General features: G+C 36.3%; 1 protein-coding gene and 1 pseudogene across 1 annotated transcript; one reads left to right on the top strand and one right to left on the bottom strand.

Annotated features, from left to right (window-relative positions):
* The first annotated feature begins 3749 nt into the window (after positions 1-3749).
* On the top strand, positions 3750-22849 carry LOC146146785 (uncharacterized). The gene is made up of 21 exons (XM_083387062.1): positions 3750-3882; positions 5160-5253; positions 5649-5774; positions 6020-6091; positions 6800-6958; positions 7265-7384; positions 8065-8295; positions 9500-9701; positions 10630-10816; positions 12208-12320; positions 12641-12688; positions 13509-13979; positions 15687-15827; positions 16020-16056; positions 16483-16576; positions 18113-18301; positions 18908-18996; positions 19412-19586; positions 20735-20897; positions 21591-21764; positions 22160-22849. Exons 1-21 carry the CDS (start codon positions 3863-3865, stop codon positions 22312-22314), a joined length of 3060 nt encoding a protein of 1019 aa, XP_083243188.1. The 5' UTR covers positions 3750-3862; the 3' UTR covers positions 22315-22849.
* LOC146146786 (U1 spliceosomal RNA) lies at positions 10866-11039 on the bottom strand (annotated as a pseudogene).
* Positions 22850-24621: the final 1772 nt, after the last annotated feature.

Below are 24621 nucleotides of genomic sequence, written 5' to 3'. Positions count from 1 at the left end.
AACTTTTTTAAAACATATGTTGCCTTCTATCGTCATAAATCGAATACTGACTAAACCAACAGGAACTGCCAGAAGTATAAGAATAAATCAATTGTTTTCAAATTTTACACCAACGTGGAAAGGGAGATTAACCATGCGCTCGATACCCATAAAATATCATTGTAAATATATTTTTGGCATTTTGTGATATTGTATATAAGTATTGGGAGTTGTTTCGAAAAATATCTGAAGCTACAAAATACAAAGCACCAATGTCCGGTTTCATTTTTCAAATGCTATTAAAAGCCCTCTGTTTTTCGTCAGCTATTGCAAGGGAGTATAATTTTTAGGACTTTGACTGGCTTCGGAAATTTTCAGAAAGCCGCAAAATCAGAAGATAAAGCAATGTAATAGCCTACATAAAATGTTCACCGCCTTCGGCGCATTTCATTCTAAACTGCTCGATTTATATATTCAGCTACTCGCCTGGGCGGTCCCAAGCCACGTCATTAAGTATCGGGCGACGCAACACATTTGAAATAATGTACAAGCTTTATTAATTAATTGTGTTCTTAAAACTTGGTGTTTTTCATTAAACGTTAATGGGCCAACGCCATTTTTTTACTAATTTGGTGGGCCATAAGCAAAAAAAGGTTGAAAACCCCTGTACTAGACTGAACAAATCAGTTATTTCTTCTCAGATGCCAAGCGCCACTGAAATCGTGTTCAAAGAGCACTCGGGGTATTTTTCACCAAACGTGATACATGACTAAAGCAAACGCGAAAGAGCACTGACAACATGTTAAGATTCGGGCCGAGTACACGTATAGACCAGGGTTGGGCCTCACAGAAGACACGATTTCGTATTTGTCTGTAGCAGTGGTCGGCAAACTTTTTTAGTCGCGGCCAAAGCACACTTTTTAGAGCTATTGAAGGCCCACTACGTAAAACCAATACAAAAACAGTGGCAGATTCAGGATATTTGTTGTTAAGGTTAAATATTACAAGGCGCCTTGATGGCCAAAACACTGCAATGGCATAATGCAAAACTTACTATAAAACAAAAAATATACGCGCGAGGCGCGAATAATGTTAAAGTTGGCAAAATTATAGGACGACAGGCTCTCAGGACCCATTTGGCACGTGGGTCTGAACCGCGCTGAGACTATATGAAAATTTTAGCAACACAAAGTTTTAAGACAAAGTGCAATGAATGTCACGCGGCCCGCAACTACATGATAACACGAAGCTATTTAAAAGTAAATCCCATTAAAAATGACTGTGCCGCCCACATTTGGGCCGCGGCCCACAGTTTGCCGACCACTGGTCTATAGTGATGATGACATTTTGTATGACCGTCGAAAGCCTATGTACCGGACCGTCGTATTTTAGCCACAATAACGTGTAGCGGTAACCAAATAAATTGTAACATGATGTTAGTTGTCTTGTCATCACAATCCATCCCTTAATTGGCTTCAGTTAGCAGAGGGGTTCAAATTCGCGAATATTTTATGTTGCATATAGGATGATGCAAAAGCTTAAAAGATTGAATAAAAAAGAATAACGAAAAAAACATAAACAAATGATAATTATCCTTGGGAAAATCTATTTGTCTTGCACAAATCGATAATCTTCACTTCTATCATCAGATTTTAAACTTAAATTATACAGCCTTATGACCAGTGAAAGAGCAAACAACTTAAGAACGTTTTTTTCTTGGAATTCTACGTCCTTTTATTTTGTCCATTGTAAAACTAAAATAAATCACATTATAAAAAATCTGTTCTTCAAAATAGTGTTTCAAATAGCTGTATATAACGAACCGACGCAAAGCGGCTTAATCGTATCGCTGTCACTTATCAGTAGTCCCACTGAATATTCAAAACAGCCAAATAAATACACCATTACCGGAAGTGGTATTAATCGTTTTCATGAAAGGATTAATGTAAAAAAAAACAGTTCTTTGTTAGATAGCACTATACTGTTTAAATCAGGGCTGTCAATCTGTGAAGTAGGCCTATACATTAACTATACTGCAACAAAAGTGTGCAAAAAAGCCGACAACAAAAAGTATTTAGTTTATCGTGGGTGGCAATCGTTTAAGGAATATGAGTTTCGCAGACTAAAAGTTCTAAAAACCCTGGTTAAACCAATAAAACATGCCGAAAAGCTTTCTGCTGAACTTCTGTAGTAAGCCTATAAAAAAGCTGCAGCATTTGTTAACTATTTAGCTTCTTAATATTTGTGGGTACCTTAATTTGAGATTATCCATAAACCTTGAATTGCGAACCCCGACAATAACACTTAAAACAACGCAGCAGCAGAGTTTCGCATAAATTTAACAAATAATTAAATATATGACCCACTTGTGCATTTTGTAAGGCTTTAACGTTGTGTCTGTGACCCGCGCAATGAAAAGGTTCGCCATCGCTGATATATATATGTATATATATATTTGTGTGTGCGACTGTGCGTATATAAACATAGTCCAAGTCAGATTTTTTTGACAATGATCTAGCTTTAAGTCAGTAGGAAAGGAATCGCAGAATTTGATAAGCCCTCGGGCATACAAACAACTCGTTTTGTCAAATAAGCCAGCCAAACACGAGGACAAATTCACAAAAAATAGCGATTTTAATAAATACTAGATCAGCAGTTCCCAACCGCGGTGTTGCGGCCACCCCTTTCCAGTTTTTAAAAGCATATACGCCATCCCCGAATTTTGTTAAATATAAACCTGACTGTGTTTTACCCTTTTCATAAAATACCAAATTGTAACCTGAATTTAATTAAATCCGATGAAATCAAACCAGAAAGATTCAATGATACAACTATAGGAACTGCTAGACTGATGTGTTTAAGTTAATAAAAAAGATGGCATTTTCATGTTAAAATTTTTCTAAAAATAGCGCAATTTCAGTTAGGTGGTAGTATCGCCCAGTTTAAGAATAACTGGCATTTGTCTTGATGGCAACATAATATACAAGACTTCCATAAACTACAAACCATAATCCAACTCATGCTCTTCACAAGGTTGTCTCAAGGACGTTTATCAAATGTGGCAATACGTCTACAACAACTTCCTCCGAAAAGCACAATCAAAAAAGTGTTTTCTGGTTACTGTATGGCAGTGGTTTTAAACGTTTTTTTTTTGTTCGACGCCTGTGAAACACTTTGTGAGGAATGCGCGCACCAAGTGATAGAAAATTTGTTTTTACACAATTCGCAATACACATAATATAAAGTGTGATTCCTGTTTAAAGAAATCTGTAAATGTTCGTATTTTGACAAGCATGGAAGAGTAGGAATCAGTGTAAAGCCAGACTTCTCACGATAAGCTATTATCATTAAAGGAAAAATTGTTTTCCCGAGCTTACTTATGTTTAAATCAAGCAAAAATACCCTAATTTATAAATCGCTTATTTATAATTGTTGCCTTAAATCAGTTGGCTGACTTACTGTGCTTTGGGTTGTTCAACCAGACAATAAATTATGAAAACAGTAAATTAAAATAACGTTTGTTGCTGTTGAAAAGTATGCCTACCACTTGCGCATAAAAAATATTGAAAGTAAGCTCTTGTTGTAAATGATCCACCTTGTTTCTTTGGCAATTGATGTTGATTTTAAGTACCCAAACCACTGATCCCTTTGAACTGAAGGTTTCATAGAGATCAGTTTCATAGATACCCCGACATTATTTTTTCGCTAAGCGTCACGCTTTACAACGCGCAACACTGTGGAGTGGTAGCCATGGCGACCAGTCAAGTGACGTAAAAACGCTTAATGAAATTAGCGACAGTGTCTTATTTCCTTGTTTATAGGGTAAATATGACTTAAATTTTGGCACTGTTAAGAGGCAGTCTAAAACTGAAGACCGTTCAAGATGAGCCACATTGACCCGGGGTAAGATAAAAATGTTAAATCGTTAACCTTTTATTTTAATGTTCGTGCCGCGTTTTGTGTGCGCTCAATTTAATTCGACGATTACATGCCTACACTTAGAAAAATACATTTGTAGTAAAATTCCAAACTTTAAGTTTGCATAAAAACTTATTGCACACTGCACATCTGAAAATTTGGTGCTGTACATCTGAGATCGCGGCATAATATGCCATGAAATAAATCCAGCTGTTTTGGAATAACGCATTAGGGTTAAAGATTGTGTACTGTTATCCTATATAATCTAGGGAGAATGAATATATTAATAATACGTTGACCCACCTGTACCCAAATGCTAACTAGCATCCTAACCCAAATAATGTTGGCAATGGGATGACAATTTTTTCTTTCCAGCCATGTTTGGGCTTATTCCCCAGGGCAGTCTTTCAATAGGTCTACAAAATATTATAAATTCAACGGACAAAATCATTGCAAATTATTTGGGTTAGTTTGCGGGTTAGCTTTTGTTCAGGTAGGTCACATATTATTGTATTTATTCTCCCATTTTGCAATTTAAATTTTGCAGACTGTTTTTTTTTTTGTTTGTACAAAAAATTAATAGGGTTTAGACCAGTGCCAAGAGTTGTAATTAATTTATTTATATTATAAGTTTGCCCTCAATCTTGTGTCTACAAGGAACATAACTTTAGACAAAAGCGACAGATTAAAAAATCTAATTTTTGGACAAGGAAGACTGTTTTCTCCTTGAATGTTGTTATCAACAAATCATCATTTAGTAACTTTTTAGGTTGGTTGTATTGGTAAATGACAAAAAGGAAATTATTTAAGATATTAAAAATCCACTTCTCCATGTGAATATTTATTCAGGTTTTCAACAAATGTTGGTTATTTGAATTTGATTAATATGTTAATCAGATTGACATAATATTCTTGCATTTTATTAAATGTAGTACTTAATTTTTTTTGGAAATTATAATTCCAATGAATTAACTATGTGTTTAATACTCACATATTTTGTAACAATTTTGAAGGTTAAGGCTGGTACTACAGCATTGCTGCTAATATAGTATAGTTTTGATTAGTATAATTTGTGTAAAATTTGGTTTGTTTTTTTACGTTGTTATCAACACATATCAAAACTATATTAGGCAAGTAATAACAAAATGCAGCATAACAGTTCTTCTTTTTGTTAAATGTAGTGTAACAGTTCTACAGTTTAGCTGTTTCTTTGTGTTAGGTTTTGCATATCATCAAAAACCTTTATCTTTTTCATTTTTCAGACCACTGGCTGCTTATGACAGCCTGTCCGACCCCAACCTGACTTCTTACTTCAGTAATAGTCGAATGAGAAAACATCTCGTTAGAAGTGGATTGGTGGGTTTTTTGCTAAGCTATTCTTTTTATGAACACATTTGTTACTTGAATCATTAGAATCTGTGTAACTGGATAGTTTTTGAAGTTCATTTTGTAGTATTTTACCCATGTGCACAAATATAAGATAAATACTATTTACCTTGGAGTAAAAATTTAACTTAATATCTGTTGCCATTTTGTAATCATTTACAGCAAGTTATGTAATGTGTTGCTAAAAAAAAAAAAAAAATTAGTTAGTGAAACAGATTTTGATAAAAGTTTATAACAGTTTAACATATTACCAGTAATAAATAATAATTTTCCATAAACGGTGTCTTTCGTTTAACAACAAATCTTAATTATAGTTAAGTTTAAGCCAATAGTATTTTAGGCCATAATGAAATGCCTCTTGTAAGGTTACCCGACGTGGTGAAATCGTTTCTGAGAAAGTATTTCGACTGAATAATGCAAGAAAAGAACACCAGCGACATGTTAGAGACTTATTGGCACAAGCCATTGTGCACAAAGCACTGGACATGGAGGTATAACTTTGCTTATTCATTACTTCATTTACTAATTTATTCATTAACAATTTCTTTGAAATATGAAAAATACCTGGTGTTTCCGCAGTCTTACTTTTTATCAGTATTGGCTTCAGCATATTTAAATGTAAAATAGAACCAACTAAATTATATATATATATAATATATATATAACCAGGTTTTTTTTTATACAATGATATGTAATGGTTGCACTATAAAATTGTTTTAACATACCTAACACTTAGCGGCACCGTCAAATGAAAATTAAGAAGCAACTGGAGGAAATTGGAAAGTATGAAAGAGTCAGGAGAGTTCGGGTAAATGTTTTATGTAAATTTGAAACATTTGTTTGCCAAATGTAAATAAACATTGGCTATCTACACCAGTGTTGTTGTAATTCACGAAATGATGTATTTTATCTAAAACTGTACTCAACTAAACTTTTATTACTTTTATTACTTTGAGAAACTTCTTTAAATATTCGCCTTTTTCAGTGCTGCAAAACAAGGCATTTTGAAATGACTAAAGTTCCAGTCAAGTCATTTGTAAAATAACTTAAGTCCAAGTCTAGTATTTTTGAATAAATAACAAGTCAAGTCTTAGTCAAGTCATAATTATAAAAGTGAAGATAAATAACCCAAGCTTATGAAAAATGCCCAATGTAAAACCTTCATTTCAACCTTTAACCCGAGTTATTTTTCCAAAACACTTAAAGTCAAGTCAAGTCATTTGTCCAAAAGACTTAAGTCAAGTCAAGTCATTTTGCCCAAAACACTTAATTTAAGTCAAGCCGTTTGATAACAGTGACTTAAGTGCTATTAAGTCAAGATAATTGACTCAATTCATTACAACACTGATCCATAAATCAGCCGTTTTTAACTTGTACTTGGCCTATGTTTTTATTGCTTGTTTCATTACATGCTGTATGGAGAGGCAATTGGAACATAACATGAATAATTGATTATTTACTTGGTTGCCATCCAAAGTACTGTGTAGGATGGGTTTGTAAGATTTTTTGCCTTTAGGCTGACCGTGCACTGAGAGGAGATGAGGATATTTTACCCTTACTTTCACCAACCTCAAAACCCCAGAAAAAAAAGCAGCAAGATCAGTACCAGTCTGTTCATGCTGAGGCCCCGAGAAAAATGGATCAACATGGCTTTACTGGACCGACAGGCCCTGGGGTATTACATTCACCACTTTGCAAGCAAATTAGTTATAGAACGTACCACTGAGTACTACATATTGTATCTTGTATGTTTCACCTTTTGTTGTTAAATGATTTTTAAGTTATACAAGATTATTTTTTTATTTTTTTTATAACTAATATGGCGAAAGAGGCACAATGAAAACAAATTATAATAGAAAAGTACTCAGGCAGGTATGGACCATTTATCTTATGCGAATCGTCATACTTCCTCTTTTTAAAGCCGAATATTGCTCGAAGCAATTTATACCAAAATACAGCACTGTGAATTTTCACTTTACAGCAAATGCCGCCGAGTGTTGGTTACCCAGTCGTTCCAGGGGATGCCCCGTACAACACCCGCTCGTCCAGAATCAAAACCGCCTACCCAAAAGTCGAAATTGACAATCAGCATTTATACCAGGTAACAAACTTGAATTTAGCTGATCTCGATCAAAAAGGCGTGGCAGTTCACTATTGGTGTATTATATTCATTGTAACTATATTCAACTGAACTTTTATTACATTGAGAAACCGCTTTAAATCTCTCTTTTGTAGTGTTGTCAACAAGTCATTTTCAAAATGACTCAAGTCCAAATTAAGTCATTTCTAAAATAACTTGAGTCCAAATCAAGTCATTTTGAATAAATACCAAGTCAAGTCCCAGCCAAGTCATAATTAGGGCAAGTTACTTCTAAGTTAAGTCCTTGTCATAAAAACTAAACCTTAAACTATTAAAATTGGTAAAACTCGTCAATATGAGCATTACCTCAACTAATGACAACAGCGCATCATATAAGTAAGCAAATTATTTTATGTACAAAAATTACGATAAATACCCCAATTTCACAAAAAATGCCTAATGAACAAAAAAAGTCCAAGTCAAGTCATTTGTGCGAAAGAAAACTACCAAACGCGTAATATACAGCTAACTAAATTATTTAACGTGCAAACCTGAAGATTAAAGAAATAACCAAATTTTGTAAAAAAAATGCTTTATAAAAGCACTTCTTTCAAGTTTTGTCTAAAAGATTTAATTCAAGCCAAATCGTTTTGAAAACAAGTCATTGCCTTAAGTCATTACAACACTGGCCTTTTGTGCAGTTGGACCACGAGGCACTTCGCTCGTTCACCTTGAACCTGACAAACTACGACCTTGGAAGCGGTGTGAGCCCATACACGGTTCCGGTTCTGGACCCTGCGTCCCGGGAGGTTCTGGCGGCCACAAAACAGAAGACGAGAAAGGAGAAGAAACATCCAAGGGAGAAACGAGGACCAAAGTATACTGGAAGGGTGATGAAGCCAACTAAGTCATCATCAGCTCGCTCTACTCAGGTTAGGTGCTGATCTTCAATATGAAGTTGCTTGTACTAACAGAATGTAGCAAGCATTGGCGTCATGGTTGTTTCTCGACTCGCTCCTCTCTGAGCCTGTGTAGTTCAGTTGGTAGAGCGAGGTCGTGAGTTCGAAAGAAAAGAGTTTAATGAAAAATAAAACCGTGAATGTATTCAGGCTCCATTTCACTTTTACATTTTTTGTACAACAGATTTCTAAAGTTCATTTGTATTATGACGCAAATTTATGTAGTCATCTCTAAAAGTTTCTTCCCTAACGTGGTCCATGCGAAGCAAAACAATTATTTAGGGGTCCGTGGTAAAAATAAGTTTCAAAAACCCCTGGCTTAATACTTTATACCAGATGGTGGACAATTGACTAAGCGCGTCGAGAAGTTTGCTGACAGTTTGGATAATACACATTGACCACATTTTCCAAGCTTCTACAAATGTTAACTGACTCGCCTCAATGATATTGCATTAATGAAACTCGTCCCATTTAAAGTTTCCTAAGTCATTCGAAAGTTACGTCGCTCGGTGAATAATGACGACAAAAATAAAACAAGCATCCATCTTACCCAAAACGGACAAATACTTTAAGTTTAATCGGGACCAAAGCCTTCCACATTAAACGCCTGAAGTTATAACATGCGTTTCATAACACAAATATTCGGAAGACGCAACACACTTCTTTAAAAGTCTAATTAAGGAAAAGATATATTAAACACAATAACTATAGCTAAAAAATGCTTCACAAACCAGGCCTGGTATACGTACTTAATGCCAAAAATAAGGGTCCATTTGCAGAGGCAATCGCTTTAACACAGTGCTTGACAAACCAGGCCTAGTTTATCGATATTTAAATATACATTTTTTTATAAATATTTGTACCGACGTGCAATATCAATTTGCCAAAAGTAAGGATCCATATGCAGCAACAATTGCTTTACAACAGTGCTTGGTAAACCGGGCCTATAGTATATATATTTAAATATACATTTTTTTTATATTTGTACCAACGCGCATTGTCTATTTATCCAAAGTAAGGGCCCATGTGCAGATACAACTGCGTGACCAGACATTCGCTGCCCTTATACTACTTAGCGTTTACCGGCGCGAAATCGCTCCGTCTCCTTTTTTGCCCACAAATGGCGTCCACCTTTCATCCGCTTTCGTCCAACGCGTGCAACCGCTTTCCTTCGCAGTCGGCGCACTTGCACCGCCGTGAACCGCCGATGATCCACCGAAACCAGCCGCGGAGCAACTGTCTGATCACCTTCAAGTACTTGGGACAGATTGTACAACTGGACTGTGAGAAGGAAGACCCACGGGATGAGGTGTCCGTCTACCAGCAGCACTGCGGTGGCGAGAACCTGTGCATCTACAGCGGAAAAGTGCTGGCCGGAGGTGGGTATAGGGCCATATATGTCCGCAGAAAATTTACCAAGGTGGGGGGAGGATAATATGAATATATACTCATAATTTAGCTTCTGTAAATTACAAAAAAAAATGTAAACTTCACCTATGATATTAATCATATTTTGTGTATCACTAATATTTTTAATCTTTATAAGTGCTGGCCGGAGGTGGATATAGGAGCTAGATTTGGACCACTATTGATATTTCTAACTCAAAAATTTAGAGCAAAATTCGACTCTCTTATCCTAATCTGATTGGTCTTATCCTAATCTGATTGGCTGGAGGTAGGTAGGGCCAGACTTGGACAACTAGATAATTCTTGTTTTCTAATTCAATTCATTATAGCAAAATGCGTCTATAATTCGAATTGTTATTTGGTCTGTGAATTGCTAGTGTGCTCTAATTTTAATTCTATTCGTATTCAAAAAGCTAAAATAAATCTAGTTGTCCAAGTCTGGGTAGGGATTTGTCTTGTGGTGGATAGCAGGTTATGGTTCTTACAGGTGAGTCAAATTTAAAATCGCTTCACCTAAGACACACTGTCCCCTAAACATGGACTTATTAAAAAAAGTGCCGCAGCAGGTATTTTAATTCTAATATCGTGCTGTTGTTAAAAGGGTAAAAAAACAAGAGTCCGTATCCTTTTTTGTCGATAATACGACATAAACTTTCACCATCGTAGGAATAGTTAGCGTACTATACTGTCCGTTTCAATGGAAGAATATAATGGATGAAACAACCTGCCTTCGAATATTACCAGGACGAGGATCATGTTAAAGTAAAATACACTTTTTTGTACAAAAATGGGTTTGATTTTTTATACCTAATATCATGCTCATGCTGTTGTCAGAAAAGTAACCACCGGTTTAAACCTAAACAAGAGGCTGTAACCTTATTTTCGTTTATATTACGACAGAAACTTTCACCATCGTATCGCAACGTCACCGGGGCTTCCCCTTCTCTCTGACGTTCTACTTGAACGGCATCCAAGCGGAACGATTAAGCACGTGCTGCGAGTACAAGCACAAGGTCGGATATAAACTCGGCTCCAAGTCAAGCTACTTCGGGTTCAAGAAAATCGAAGGCGCTTACCCCTGCTACAAGTAAGCTTAAATTGATTTTTTACGTTATTTTTTTTTTTATTTTGCTATTTATGGAACGTACACCCCACTGTCAACGCACACCTCACTAACAGAAATTATACGGCCGAGTTACCCGCATTTGGGGTAATGGCAAGGGTCAGCCAAGCCGAAGTGCAATGGCAAGGCATCGCCTTGGGTCAACCGCCTACGAGATCACGGTTAAAGACCCCCTTCAGATGAGATTTGCTTTTTAGATTTGGAGCGTCCACGATTTCGGCGCAAATGCGCTTTCTATTTATGACCAGCTTTCTCGACAAGTGTTTTGCGGATTTTTGCGGAACTTGCACTAGACCGGCGGTTCTAAACCGGGGTGCGCGCCTTAGGGGGCGCCAAGCAGTTCTTAGGGGGGCGCGAGCTCTACTTCATTATTTTTTTTTTGCAGCGATTTTATTGGTTTCGTTTGGGTTGGGCACCACTCCTACAGCTGTTCAAACTCTGGTTTTTGACAATTTTAACATTGAAACTGCAAAAAATTTTCGCAATCCGCGCGAATCTTTACTTTTATTGACTTTTATTGACGTTTTTTAACACAAAGTCTATTTGAGTGCCATTGCGTGTTTGCATATCATCGAAGGTATAACGGCCCTATAAAATTTTGCGAATTTATAGATAAACGATAAAAGTTATCCTCCTTTCTAACTATTATTTATCCATATTTTATAACTAACAGTCTAGCAACAGGGTCATTCAACTTTTTTGCGCTAATCTATAGTGTTTTTTGCAATATTGCCGTTGATTTGTGTGTCATCATATCTTTTGAAAGACGATAACGCAATGTTTAATATTTGCGCTCGACATCACAGCCTTACAACTGTGGATTTTATGCCCTCACAACACGTGTGTCAAAACCAACTAGATAAAATCAATGTGTCGAGCACGAGCGATTTGTTGTGTGCCCAATGCGAAAGTCTCCTAAATTACAGTTTAGCCAATTTAACCAAATAAAACTCAATAGTTTTGACCAACAATACAATTAACTATTTTCATGGTGTCTCAGTGGTATTTAATTGAAAATGCCGAACTGCGTTTGGTAGGGGGGCGCGAGCATAGGAAAATTACCAAAGGGGGCGCGGCTGAAAAAAGGTTAAGAACCACTGCACTAGATGGTCACGAAGCACGTCATTAATAGTCGTGATTGAAAAACGAGAATATTCAGGGAAAGCGTTGATCCTAGAGTGAAAATTACCATCAGTGAAAAGTTTGATGGGATAAAATACTGATTTGAAGCGTCCACTAATTCGATGCAAATGCGCTTACTATTTATGACAAGCTTTCTAGCCAAACCGTTTTATTTTTATTTTGGTAGAGTACCACTGGTTTACCCATACACCAATCGACTATTCTGCTTCCAGGTGCATGATCTCTCAAGGCAAACTGAAGACAGTTGAAAAAGAAAAGGTGGCCAAACCTCCAAGCTCTGCTGCTCCTAGACTTGTCAGGAGAAGACAGCGCCCAGGACCAAAACGTTAGCTTAAACATTAATGACAAATAGATTATACGCTAATCAAATTGCGATGTTGATGGTTGAGCGTGCTTATAAAAGGCACTAAAGAGCTGTAGGCAGTAATCGATCAATTTTTTTAACTAGTGTTTAAATGTGAATTGTATTAGCCACCTGGCAAGTATAAAGTTAGACATCGGTTAAAGAGATATTAGTATACACTGTATATAACAAACGTAATGTAATGATGTTTTTTTAATTCTTTGCTGGAGTACCAGGAGGCAATATTGTAAATGGATTGTCTGTTACATGTGTGGTTGTTTTTAATAAAAGTTTTCCTGCAGGTTCATCATCATCGGAAAACTCAGTGGAAAAGCAGGAAAATGACGATGGTAATTGTACATGATTTTTTCAAATTAGCGTAGTTGGTCATGACAGCCAATGTGTGTCATAAAACATGAACGTTGTAAAAATGCATAAAATCGTATACTGTATGTTCAAATCTTCTATTTTGGTCATTTTTGGTAGATTTAATTCTTGTTTATTTGTACTGTGCATCGGTTTGGAATTATATTTTTAAAGAAGGAGAAGTATGGTTTACGCTTGATTGGTTCGTACAAGGAATGGCTGGGGGGTAATTATAAAGTTCTTAACACTACAGTTTATTAATATCCTAAAATAAAATACTTTTATTTTCATCTTTTTTGCATGTTTGAGCCTAGAAATTACTTCATTTGCTGTCGGGTCGGACACAATTATTTTTACCTTTAAATTGGAAATTGGTACCAGGTTAAAATGGTATCGGACATCGCTTGTTGGGATTAGTATTGTTGGCCTTTTTATCATTCCCACATATATGAAAAAATACATATAGCAACAGTATCAAAGCTCATGAATCCGTTGATAGCTCTATGTTTTGATTTTGTACGCAACACCGACATATTGTGTTCATCTGTACTGAATGTTAAAATATTCCTTTTAAACGCACTTATAAAAACATAATACGATTCTGAGGTTAAAACTTTGAGGTAGAGGACCTTCAAGAATAACATGAGCAAGTGGCCTGGATAGAAGACTTTAGGCAGCCCTTTACCTTAATGGGCGAACTTCAATCATATACATTAATAATTATAGATAATGCAACGTTGTACAACCTAAAGGTTTTGATTTGTTATATTTCTGACCGCTTTTTTTGTTCGTTTTATATCGCAGACAACTACTCGTCATCGTTCTCTTCCAGTTCCGACGAGTCATCCGACGTCAGCAGCGTCAGCAGTTTGACAGAGAGTGACGCGGCGCCGAAGCAGACCAAGAACGACAAGCCGCTGAACCGGGCCAAATCGCCACCCCAGGCAAAATCCCCGGAGCGGGCCAAATCTCCAGTTCAGGCCAAGACCCCAGAAAGAGCAAAATCACCAGAGGCGGTAAAATCGCGCGACAAAGCGAAATCCCCTGAGCCGTCGAAATCGCCGAAAAGAGTTAAGTCGCCAGAACCGGAAAAATCTCGCGAAAAAGCTAAATCACCGGAGCCAGTTAAACGAGAAAAGGCCAAGTCTCCCCAACCTGCAAAGAGGGGAAAGGCTAAATCTCCAGAACCCGCGAAATCTCCAGTTCAAATGCGAAAGCCAGAAGTGCTTCCCGATTCGTCACTGAGCCCAAGCAGTGAAAAAGGCTTCTCTCCAGGTTAGTTTAGAAATGCAGTTCGATTACTAGCTAATAACTGTTTGCATAGGTCACGAAAAATTAACTGTTCGTTCGATGCATTAGTGCAAATAAATATCCTTTTATTGGTCGCTATTCTGACTTTGGTTGGCGTTTTACCACGTAAAATTTTCTAGAATTAACAGGTTTTTGGAATACCCATATTGCAAACCTTTTTTTTGAAAATGGGACGCGAGTTTCGTGGTGTTTAGAAAAACGCCGAGAATATTCAGGGAAGCTTTGATTCCAAAACGAAAATTACCTTTAGTGAAAAGTTTGCTGGCGAAAAATACTAATTTACATTTAAAGTTTTAGCTATATATGGTATTATCATTCATCGTATACCTTGGCTTTCATCCAGTGCGAGATAAGATTTGTTTGGGATTTGCTATTTCGGCGCTGCTTCAGCCTTTGACATATTTTTTCAGCCTGTCATGACGGGTTTATGAGCAGCTTTACTAAACCTTTACGCTATTGTACGATTAAGTTGCATAAAGACGAATTTTTGTGTTACTCTCCGTGTATTATTTCATTTAAAACCAAAACAGAGTGTATCCGGAAGAATTTTAATTCTTGAGTTCAATTTTGTAAACAATTTTTTTGATTTTTTTACTGTTTCCTGTTCTAATTCGCTCAGCAACAAATATATAAATACACATAGCTTAGTTACATCTGTGTTTTGTTCGGAAATAAAAGAAGCGCTTGTTAAAAATGGGATTAAAGTTAAAAAACAGGATAAAAGTTTGAGTTTTTTACGCAAGAAGAGTGAATTGTGAGCTAAATATTGCAGGCGCCTGGCATGTGCGTTGTAATGGTTACAACACCTTTTGTATGAAGCCCTCCAAAATTAGCTTTTCTTTTGCGGCTCTTTTGCCATTTCGGTTTGCCAGGCCTGGTATTCAGCAATTCTCAACTGTAAGCGTTTAAATATAAATTTACAACGCTTTTTTTTTACGAATGCGTCACTTCATTAGCATCAAGAATAAATACTCCCAGTCGCTTTGCGGTGTGACGTAGTGTAAAGCGTTGAGTAAAATAACACCGTTTATTTTTCGTTCGTATTTACGTCATCGAGTTGAACTATAAAAGTTTTACGTATAACGTCTCGCTTTGCTGTTTACCATTTTAACCAACCAGAGAACGCACTTGCACACTCCCAATCGTAAAAGGCAACGTATCCATCTGTTTTAGACAAATACATAAATTTCGATTTGTTTTATGTGATAAATATGCGTTCATTGCAGCTTAAAAGTTTCGAGTAGTGTTCTTTCAACTTAAGTTTTAAGGTCTAAGTTTAAGCCAAACTCTGCGTTTTTTTTTCGCTGTACAAAGGAATAAAACTGACATGTCAGGGTTAAAAATCAACCTTGAAATGATTAATCGTTACAGCCTACAACGATGTTATGTGTTCCATTAATTCCAGAGTATTTTTCTTTTTGAAATTATTAGGGCGATTATTTTTTGACTTGTCAAAAAACGTCAAAATTTTGGTCAAAAGGTCAAATTTGTCAAAATTATCAAAATCGATAAAACGTGCAAAAAATTTTTATTTTATCCAAAAAATTTGATTTAAAAAAAAACTATTGTTTGGTAAAAATTTGTCAAAAATTTAATTTTTTAATCAAAATTTCTCATTTTTAGGTCAAAAAATAATCGCCCTAACTATAACCTACCCGCAATTTCGCACAGTGACAGTGTCGGATGCCAGTAAGTCCAGCAGAAGCAGCAGCTCCAGCAGTTCTGAAAGTTCCGATTCCGGCGATAAACCAACACTTTCCGAGAAAAAGCACGAAAATGACGCGCATCGGAAAAAACCCGACTCCCCATCAGGTTTGTTGTGTTGTCTGCTTACTTCTTTCACCGAGCCCCTTTCCAGACGCTCGAGTTTTCCAGATGTGGAAGAAAAGGATCTTGTGAATATATCTGCGTTTTTCTGCGTTAATACGACTGTAGTATATATTACGCTGTTCTGCTTATAACGTCTTCAGCTTTTGCGCTTGACGTCTATTTGTTTTTCTACAGTGCAGAAAAAATCACAAGGAAAATCGTCAAGCTCCAGGTTGGTTAGCTTTTTGTTTTCGTTGTTTGAAAATATTTGTAGGCATTTTTACGATTAAAATAAAAAGTAAATGAAATGTGCGTTTAGATGTTCGACTTTGGCGTCATTCACAAAAAAATGGTTTAAATATTTACTAATTTAGCTTCAGTTTCACATTTGACAATCTTTCTATTTTCTAATAGACAGTACAACCACCTTAAACGATTTTAAGGCTCTTTATGCTTAAAATAACGGCATGTGCTACTCAGTCTAAAGTGGAGCTAAAAAGAATAAATCTTTGTTTAAAATGGATCACAAAAATTATTATTTTACTTTGTTTTACGAAATTGCAGCGGCATTTGTTGTTGTATTTCAGTTATTATGGCGATCTTCTGCCTTTTTTGCGAGTGTGATTTATATATTGTAATGAAATATATTTACATTCAGCGGTTCAGGCTCCAGTTACTCAGAGTCTGAGGACGAACAATCCAAAAATCAACCGGCCCAAGAAGTCCACGGTTCAATCAAGAAGTACCTGCAAGTAAGTGAAACCACTGTTTGCCTAAAAAATTATTAAAGTCATTATATTCGATAAAATCGACATTTGACTTAATTAGTTATTTTTCTTTGCGAGTGATACCAAAAATCAAATAATTGGTAAAAAGTCACGCCAATTAAATATTACTAAGTACCTGCAAGTAAGCGAAATCACTCTATGCCTATCAAAATATCACAGCCATTATATCCGATAAAATCGACATTTCGCTGTTACAAACGTTTCGGCAATACCTCATCCAATTATCAGTGTAAAAATACAAGTGAATGTTTGTAACAGCGAAATGTCGATTTTATCGGATATAATGGCTTTAATATTTTTAGTGAAATTACTGAAAAATCGTGTATTGTGTCACCCGCTGTCGTTTGCGGCTTTTATAAGGCCGCGCGTTCTGGTCAATTTCTAAACCTGTCAAACACTACAGAACCCTGTCCGCATGAATAGTTTTATGACAAGTTTTAAAACACAAATTGAGGCACCTTTTACAGCGAAATACAATACTTCCGAAACGTTTGCTTTGTGCAGTGGCAATTCTTCTGCCATGTTTTCTCGTGCTTAAACAACTAGTTCAGTGCCTTCCAGCCTTTTTCAGTTCGCAACGCACTTTTAATGCAAGTTTTATTGTACGACCCACACTGAGATATGACCAAATTATTTAGCAATCATTTAAAATGCAACTAATTGGAAATAAGATTTACCGGGTGCATAAAGCAGCGTCTAGTTAATGCGACAAAACGCATCTAATTGTCACGTATTTGTTACATGGTTGCATAAATGTTACGTAGTGATAACGCAATATTTTCCTGATCTAATAGAAAACTGTAACATTTAGAAATGCTTCGCGACCCACCGGTTGGGAACACTGATCTAGTTGTACCGACAAAGTTAATTAAACCCACTCGGTATATTTGTTAGTAATGCAACATTATAATCAAAAACAGCTCATCTGGTTTTTGTAATTGTTACAAATTACCAGAGGAGCTGTTTTTGATTAATTATACTATGCCTGGTAGCAACAGTTTATATAAATGCAACATTAGTTGACAAAGCAGTATAACTAGAAAATAGCAGCTCGCAGCAAAACCGTTGTATTTTTTAGTCCATTCTTGGTTTATTTTATTGGTGTTTTTTTTATTACACTTAAAACACAAATTAGAAAGACGGGCAAAAATAAAAAATATCACCTATCAAGAAGCGACAGGTTGGGCTAAAGGGCAACCCACTTAGCTTTATGAATTGCGAGATTTTCAGAATTTAAAGCTTGATCATTAAAATAAACATATAAAGCGTCGGTAATGTCTTTTTATACTTACAACGGTATATAACGAACCGCGCACATAACAGTAAGCAATTCAACAATTTATTGCCAACAACAGTTCCAGGCAAGAGGGTTACAGGGTTGTTCTGTAAGGAAATTAAAAGTTTAAAGACATCCAAGATGTAATTTCCTCCCAATAGCTTTCAATATGTTGAAAATTATAAACTATATAGAGGCAGCTCAACACCCGTTTTTTTCGACAGGAAGAAGACGAAGTAAAACTGTCCAACATGAGCCTGAACACAGAGCAAGCCCGTGAGCTGGTCTTCGCAATCAAGAGCGGTGACATCCACCCTTCAGTGAGGGCCCTTAGTCTGGACAACCTGGCCGTTAGTGGTCAAGTGATTGGCGACATTCTCGACGCACTGCGCGATTGCTCTGCTAAGATCAAGGTGAATATGCTTTGGTTGCCAGGCATTGTTTCAATTGTAAAGTTCTTCTTCGTCAAAATTTTATTAAAGTTCCTGAAGGTTCTAAATAAGATTGCCCGAATAGGTGGTCGAAACGCGGGTACTTAAATAAAATTTTGCCGGAAGAACAATTTTACAATCGTAAGGTCAAGGTGTTTGTTTTGGTTAAAATTATTCGTTCGAATTTATATGTTTAAGCTGACTGAGATTCTCCACTGTCTAACTTTCCCACAGATGTATTATTATATTGGTCGGAAAATATGTAAACCTTGTGGTAAAGCCGGGTCATTGTTGCACCGTACATTTGTTAGGATCAATTTTGCATTTCTCTTAGGCTTATTTTTTGTTGCTTACTTCGTTCAAGTCTGACGTCAATACGTGAAATTTAGTGAATTCTGAGCTGCGTCTGCAACATAGTCTTTTAAAGCTCTTTGTGACAGATTTTTAACAAAAACAAATTGGTTTTAATCAAATACCTAACGAATTTTTTAAAGATATTTAACAGGATGATTTTAGTTTGGCTTATTCAGCTTTTAACCCGGATAAACGCTTCCTGCTGCGCATAAAAAAATGTTCATTTCTTTCCAGCATTTGTCGATGAGGCACAACCATATCTCAGGCGGATTTGTCAAAAAGTTGCTGGCACTCATCAAGCATCACCCTCTTGAAACCCTAGTGTAAGTTCCTTTAAATATATATTTTTTAGTTGTTTTATTTTCTAAAAAAAAATTTAATTTAAACAAAAGAATCAAATGTTTCTTCCTATCACGCTGTAGTATGTACGTAACTTACAAAAAATATATTTTTTGTACTAGTAATTTACAAAAAATGGCTCGAAAGAAAATAGCTCTTTTAATCATTTTTATTTTCACCGTACTGTTTTCCTGCAACCGAATAATGATTCATAGAAGTAGACAAAGCATACAACAAGCGTTTAAGTGTCATACTTATATCACACTTTAAAACCTATAGTAGAACAATCATTCGAACCACACGTTGCTTCCGCATTTGACATTTCCCAACTCGGAGCAGCCAAATTCCCAAATTCGTAACCATAAATTCTACGCCCGGACAAGATTCTATTTCTTGCAGTTTGGATGGCAACCCGCTCACCGACAATGACATGGAGGAGCTGATGGAGGGTCTCTCGGCACTCGTGAAGAAGAACTCGCGAGAGATAAAGGAGCAGCAGGCCGCTCGACATCTCGTCAAGGATGCAATCCGGACATCGACCTCGGAAATCAGCTCGGAGCACGGCCAGAACAGGGTGGGTGATTTGCGGGTAAAGCTGAGCATTTAAACCAAGGCTGTGAAGTCGGCTCAAAATAACTCGAGTTCAAATCCCAAGTCCGACTCCGGCCAATAAAGTAAACCCGAGTCCGACTCTGACCAAAAGTTCGCTTTCGTCGAGTCCGAGCCCGGCTGCGTCCAACAGCCATTATTTCATCCATTTACGTAATTAAATTAAAGTGGATATTAAGCAATCCATTCATAGGGATTAGGGGTGTCATATAAATCATCCACTGACAATACATGGTTTGATAATATCCACCTAATGCTATTTCGCCTTTACAATTTGCAGTTGGCGGCAATATCAGTGTTCAAAGTCGGTACTACGCAATGCGCACGTATGACTCGAGTAGTTTTACGTGGTCTACTCGAGTCCCGAGTCCGACTCTGACTCCGCAGCCCTGGTTAAACCGACCTGTGAAGCGCCTATGGTTTTGTTATTAGTCAGGTCTGGGTCAAGTTATTTGGAATTAATTAAAGGTTTTTTGTATCACATCATAATAATAATAATTGATTATATAGTTTGGATACAAGTCGGTAGAATAGCGGGCCGAAAAACAAGTTTGCCAATTTTTTAAAATTTTTTATTTGGCTTAAAACTTTACCTTAAATAAAATGACTTACTTTACCCAATCACACAAATTCATAAAAAAGCGCCTTTTTAAACTACACCTATAAACAAAGGCCAATAAATTAATTTTTTTCTGCGAGTGATGTCAAAAGTCGAATAATTGGTAAAAAGTCACGCCATTTTGTACCAATAACAATACGCTAAGGTAAATTCGACAAACGAAAATGCGCGAATCGTTCATCACTCGAATTCGTCCCTTGAACAAATCGTTTCGCTTCAACATAAATTTCGTGTTTAGCGCCGAATAAAATGGATACGGAAAGCGTAAAGTTGCAATAATCGCTATTTATAATTGTTTTTTGATTGTTATTGAATAGTTATCATTAATCTTGTTGTATTCTTATGTTGATCTCATCCATAAATGAATTAGGTTTCACAAAAAAAAGATTCCCCGGAATAACATTATTAAATAAAAATATTTGAACACTAACAAACTGATAACCGTTACAAACAAGTATAAAACCTATAACATTTTCTAAAAACATTGTCGACAGAAGGACTCCAATTCCTCCAACGAACTCGAGCTGTCTCGGCCGATCCGGGAATTCCCCCTGGCCACTCTGTCGCTCAACAACACCCGAATCGGCGCCCGTGGAACCAAGTCGATCGCGGCCTTCCTGGCCCTTAACCCTGCCCTCAAGTCGCTGCATCTAAACGGTGTGTACCAAAGTTGAATTACTTGTAATTGTAATTTGCTAAAATTTCGGCTCAATACATTGATATTAAAGTTTTAATGCCAAATTCTTTTTTGATGTAATTAAAACATTTAACGGAGTAATTGTAATTGTAATTGAACTAAATTAATTTAATTAATTCAACTCTGGAGTGTACTCGAATCAACAGATTCGAAGCGGCGTTGTGTAGGCCTCATGTGAATCGGGGTGGAATTTTAGACATGACGTCACAAATTTGACGTCATAATAGAAAAATGCTTAAGAAACCTGCTGTTTTCGGTCCAACTAATGTAAAACTGTAATCGAGTCTTAATATACATTTCAGCTGAAGGCGCCAAAAGCTGTTTTCAATTACACTCTTTTGAAAAAAAAATTAAAAATAAAAAAAGTTTTCAATTATTATAGGTTTAAGTATTCGTGGACCCCAAAATCTAGTCTCTCCCAAAGGGGCTTATATATCCAAGTTTGGAAACCTGTGCGTTAGACAAAAAAAAATAATTTTTTTAGCGCATGATTGATGATTTCACATGGGATTGTTTTTTTACTTTCTGAAACGGCCTATAAGACTAAACTATTTATTGGGATTTGTCGCTTTGAAACATTAGCGCGAGTTTTTTTTTCAAGCGTAATTTTTCGTCACGCGAGCTTTTCAATTTGGTATTTTCGGAATCTACAGGCAGCCTGTTGACAACCACCGGGGTGCTATCCCTGTGGCAGGAGTTGTCATCTGGGAGAAACAGGACTCTGGAAAAGCTTTATCTTGGTCACAACCAGTTTGCAGACTCCGGGATATCTCAGCTATGCTCTTATGACATTTCGAAATCTGCACTTCGCTTTGTTGATTTTACCGGTAAGAAACTTTTAGCTTTTTTGTAACTTGATATACCATGAAAATTTTGTAGTTCAAGATGGTTAAACCAAATAAAATAAGATACGAAATTTTATAAAGTAAGATTTATATAATAAATAATAGATCAACGTTTCCTAAGGTGAATTTCTAAATAAAGCCACCTTTGTAGTTCTTTAGATCTAAAAACGATTAAATAAATAGATGAAATATATCTTTCGATCCAGCAAGATATCTGATATATATTTGGGTCATGTATATAAATACCTTTCCTGGTTATAATAAAACCAAAAACGCTAACTTGTTTAAATCAGTAGCTTGACGTTCTTTATGTAACTTGGCACTTTTTTGCTCGAATTAACTCACTGCTTATATAAAATGAATAAAATGTACCACAGATAACGGAATTACTGAAGATGGAGGAAAACATCTGGTCAAGTTTGTTACTGCAAACAAATCCATTAAGTCTCTAAAACTATCCCGTGGAAATAGAATAAAACACAAAACGTTAAAACAAATTAGAAAAATTCTTGTTGGTAGAAGTAAGGACTGATAAGATAAACGTTCATTCCATTGTGATTGTATTAATAATTATAGTTTAATTTGCTATTGTAGCCTACTCTTGTTGTTTGTGAAATTGTGTATACTGTTTTATATTATAGCAGTGTAATTGCATGCCAGTGTTAGAAGTGACAATCTATTTACTCATCGTTTGGCCCGATTGCGATCATGTATATACTTGTCTATTGTTGTCATCCTGTTTTATTATAAAGTGACACTGTTTTTTTTTATTCAATGAGCTAAAGAAATTATACTTAATGACTGGAAGCGAATCGCGATATTATTGTCGAACACCTATAAATGTTTGTTACTGGTCCAAATATTGATTCTAGTTAATTGGCCAAACTTTTGTTTGACTGTAACCTGGTAATGCATTTGTAAAAACCTAAATTGTGGCTGTGATTGCTTACTTGAGTGTAGATTGTTTATTCGGTTTGGGGCAGCAATTGTCTATATAGCTACTAGAATCGTGTATCACTGTAAAATATGTAGTTCTTTGTAAAATAATTATTTGTGAAATCAATGTACTTTAAACAAGCTTGTGTTTTTTGCCTCTATTTAAGTGATAAGGTGGTAATTGAAAAGTGCAGACCATATTGTTACTTACACAATATGCCATTTTTAATAACTTTAGTACCAGCCAAGTCATCTGGAAAATAACATCAGTCCAAGTCAAGTCTTTTCAATTAAATAACAAGTTAAGTCCAAGTCAAGTCATAATTAGAGCAAGTCGAGTAATTTGTCCAAAAGACTTGGGCCAAGTCAAGTAATATTCTCGGAAACTGAAGTGTACACGATCGCAAGAATTAAATACCGTAAACACGAAACAAAAAACAGGATCAAATTTACAAGGATCAATCGCAAGGACCGCTATGATCAATCGCTTAGGGTTAGAATTTGAGGGTGAGAGAGGGTTGTTGCTGTGGTTAGGGTTTGTGTTGTGTTCGGGATCATGGCACCAAGCGTATATTTATAGAAGTTTTAAATATGTTACTTTAAATCAACACTTCGATGATGTTAACGATAGCTAGGACTATTGCTGCAGTTAAATAAAACTTTTTATTTATGATGGCCGCATACGACCAAAGTACATGTCATAACCCGAACTCCAGCCATAAGACCAAAATAAGAACAACCTCAACGTCGGAATAAAACACACTTCGAAATAAGACCACTAATACCTATAATAGTAGTAAAACAAAAAAAAACAGAATAAGATCTAAACCAGGAAGTCGAACCGTTTGACTTTTCCGGTTCAGGTTCGGTTCGGGTTCAAGGATTTTTTCGGAATCCGGTTCAGTTCCGGTTTCGGTTCGGAGGAATTTAAAAGTTCCGGTTCAGCTCCGGTTCAACCATCTTTATTTCAAAACCGGTTTATAAAGTTCCGGTTCAGATACAATATAATTTGCGTTAAATTTCAAAATGTGGGTCGATAAATGTAGAGAATAATCTTTGAATTGGAAGTCATTTAAACTAAGTTACGTGACTTATTAAAAAAAACAGCAACTCATTATTTAAATATCTAAAAAATAAACAATCAACAATTTTTTCATTCAATATTCGTATTTTTTTTCATAAAATTTCGAACATGGCGTAACTTGACTCTCTAAAATAGAAGTTGTGACGTCATGCTGGAGCGAACCGCTTTTGTTTACAGGTTCGGGTTCGGTTAAGGTTCAGGTACTTTCAAATTATTCGGTTCAGTTCCGGTTCGGCTCCTTAAAATCCTATAAAAAACGGTTCAGGTTCGGTTACGGTTCGGAAAAAATTGACCCAAAACCGGTTCATAAAGTTCCGGTTCGGTTCCGGTTCGACTCCCTGATCTAAACCCATCGAAATAACACCGAAATGGCCATCAGGCGTACACACATTTACCGCTGAGCCCCACTCCTAAGTAGGCCTATATCAGTAACTACCCTAACAATTTCAACCCTAACCCATTTTTAACTCCCCATCAATTTTTTCAAACATGGCCAAAATATCCGTTGCCAAAACAGCGGCGCCCCAACGGCTTCATTCAAACTAAGGCACCTAAACATCGACCCGAAAGGCAAATGCCAGACCAGTGGCCTCCGATCCTCACTCACAAGTTTAGGAGTTATTCTTGCCTTATTTCGATGAATTTAGGACTTATTCCGACAGGTTTATGCCTTATTAAGACGATTAAGTTCTTATTCTGTCGTAGATAAAACGGCGCATTTGGCTTTATTTTGTCGTTGGTCTTAATACTATTATTTTACAAATTTTGTGCTTTAGGAATTATTGCTTTTTAGGTCTTATTGCGTGTTCCCGTATGACC

This window comes from Ascidiella aspersa, chromosome 4 (assembly GCF_963924565.1).
Source record: "Ascidiella aspersa chromosome 4, kaAscAspe10.2, whole genome shotgun sequence".
Taxonomy (NCBI): domain Eukaryota; kingdom Metazoa; phylum Chordata; class Ascidiacea; order Phlebobranchia; family Ascidiidae; genus Ascidiella; species Ascidiella aspersa.
This window is presented reverse-complemented; position numbering and strand designations above follow the sequence as displayed.

What these genes read in the sequence shown, in the direction of transcription:
- LOC146146785 (XM_083387062.1), top strand. Translation starts at nt 3,863, where the DNA reads ATGAGCCACATTGACCCGGG. An exon ending in CAAGTCGCTGCATCTAAACG is followed by an intron (nt 20,898 to 21,590) that starts GTGTGTACCAAA and finishes CGGAATCTACAG; the next exon opens with GCAGCCTGTTGACAACCACC. An exon ending in TCGCTTTGTTGATTTTACCG is followed by an intron (nt 21,765 to 22,159) that starts GTAAGAAACTTT and finishes AATGTACCACAG; the next exon opens with ATAACGGAATTACTGAAGAT.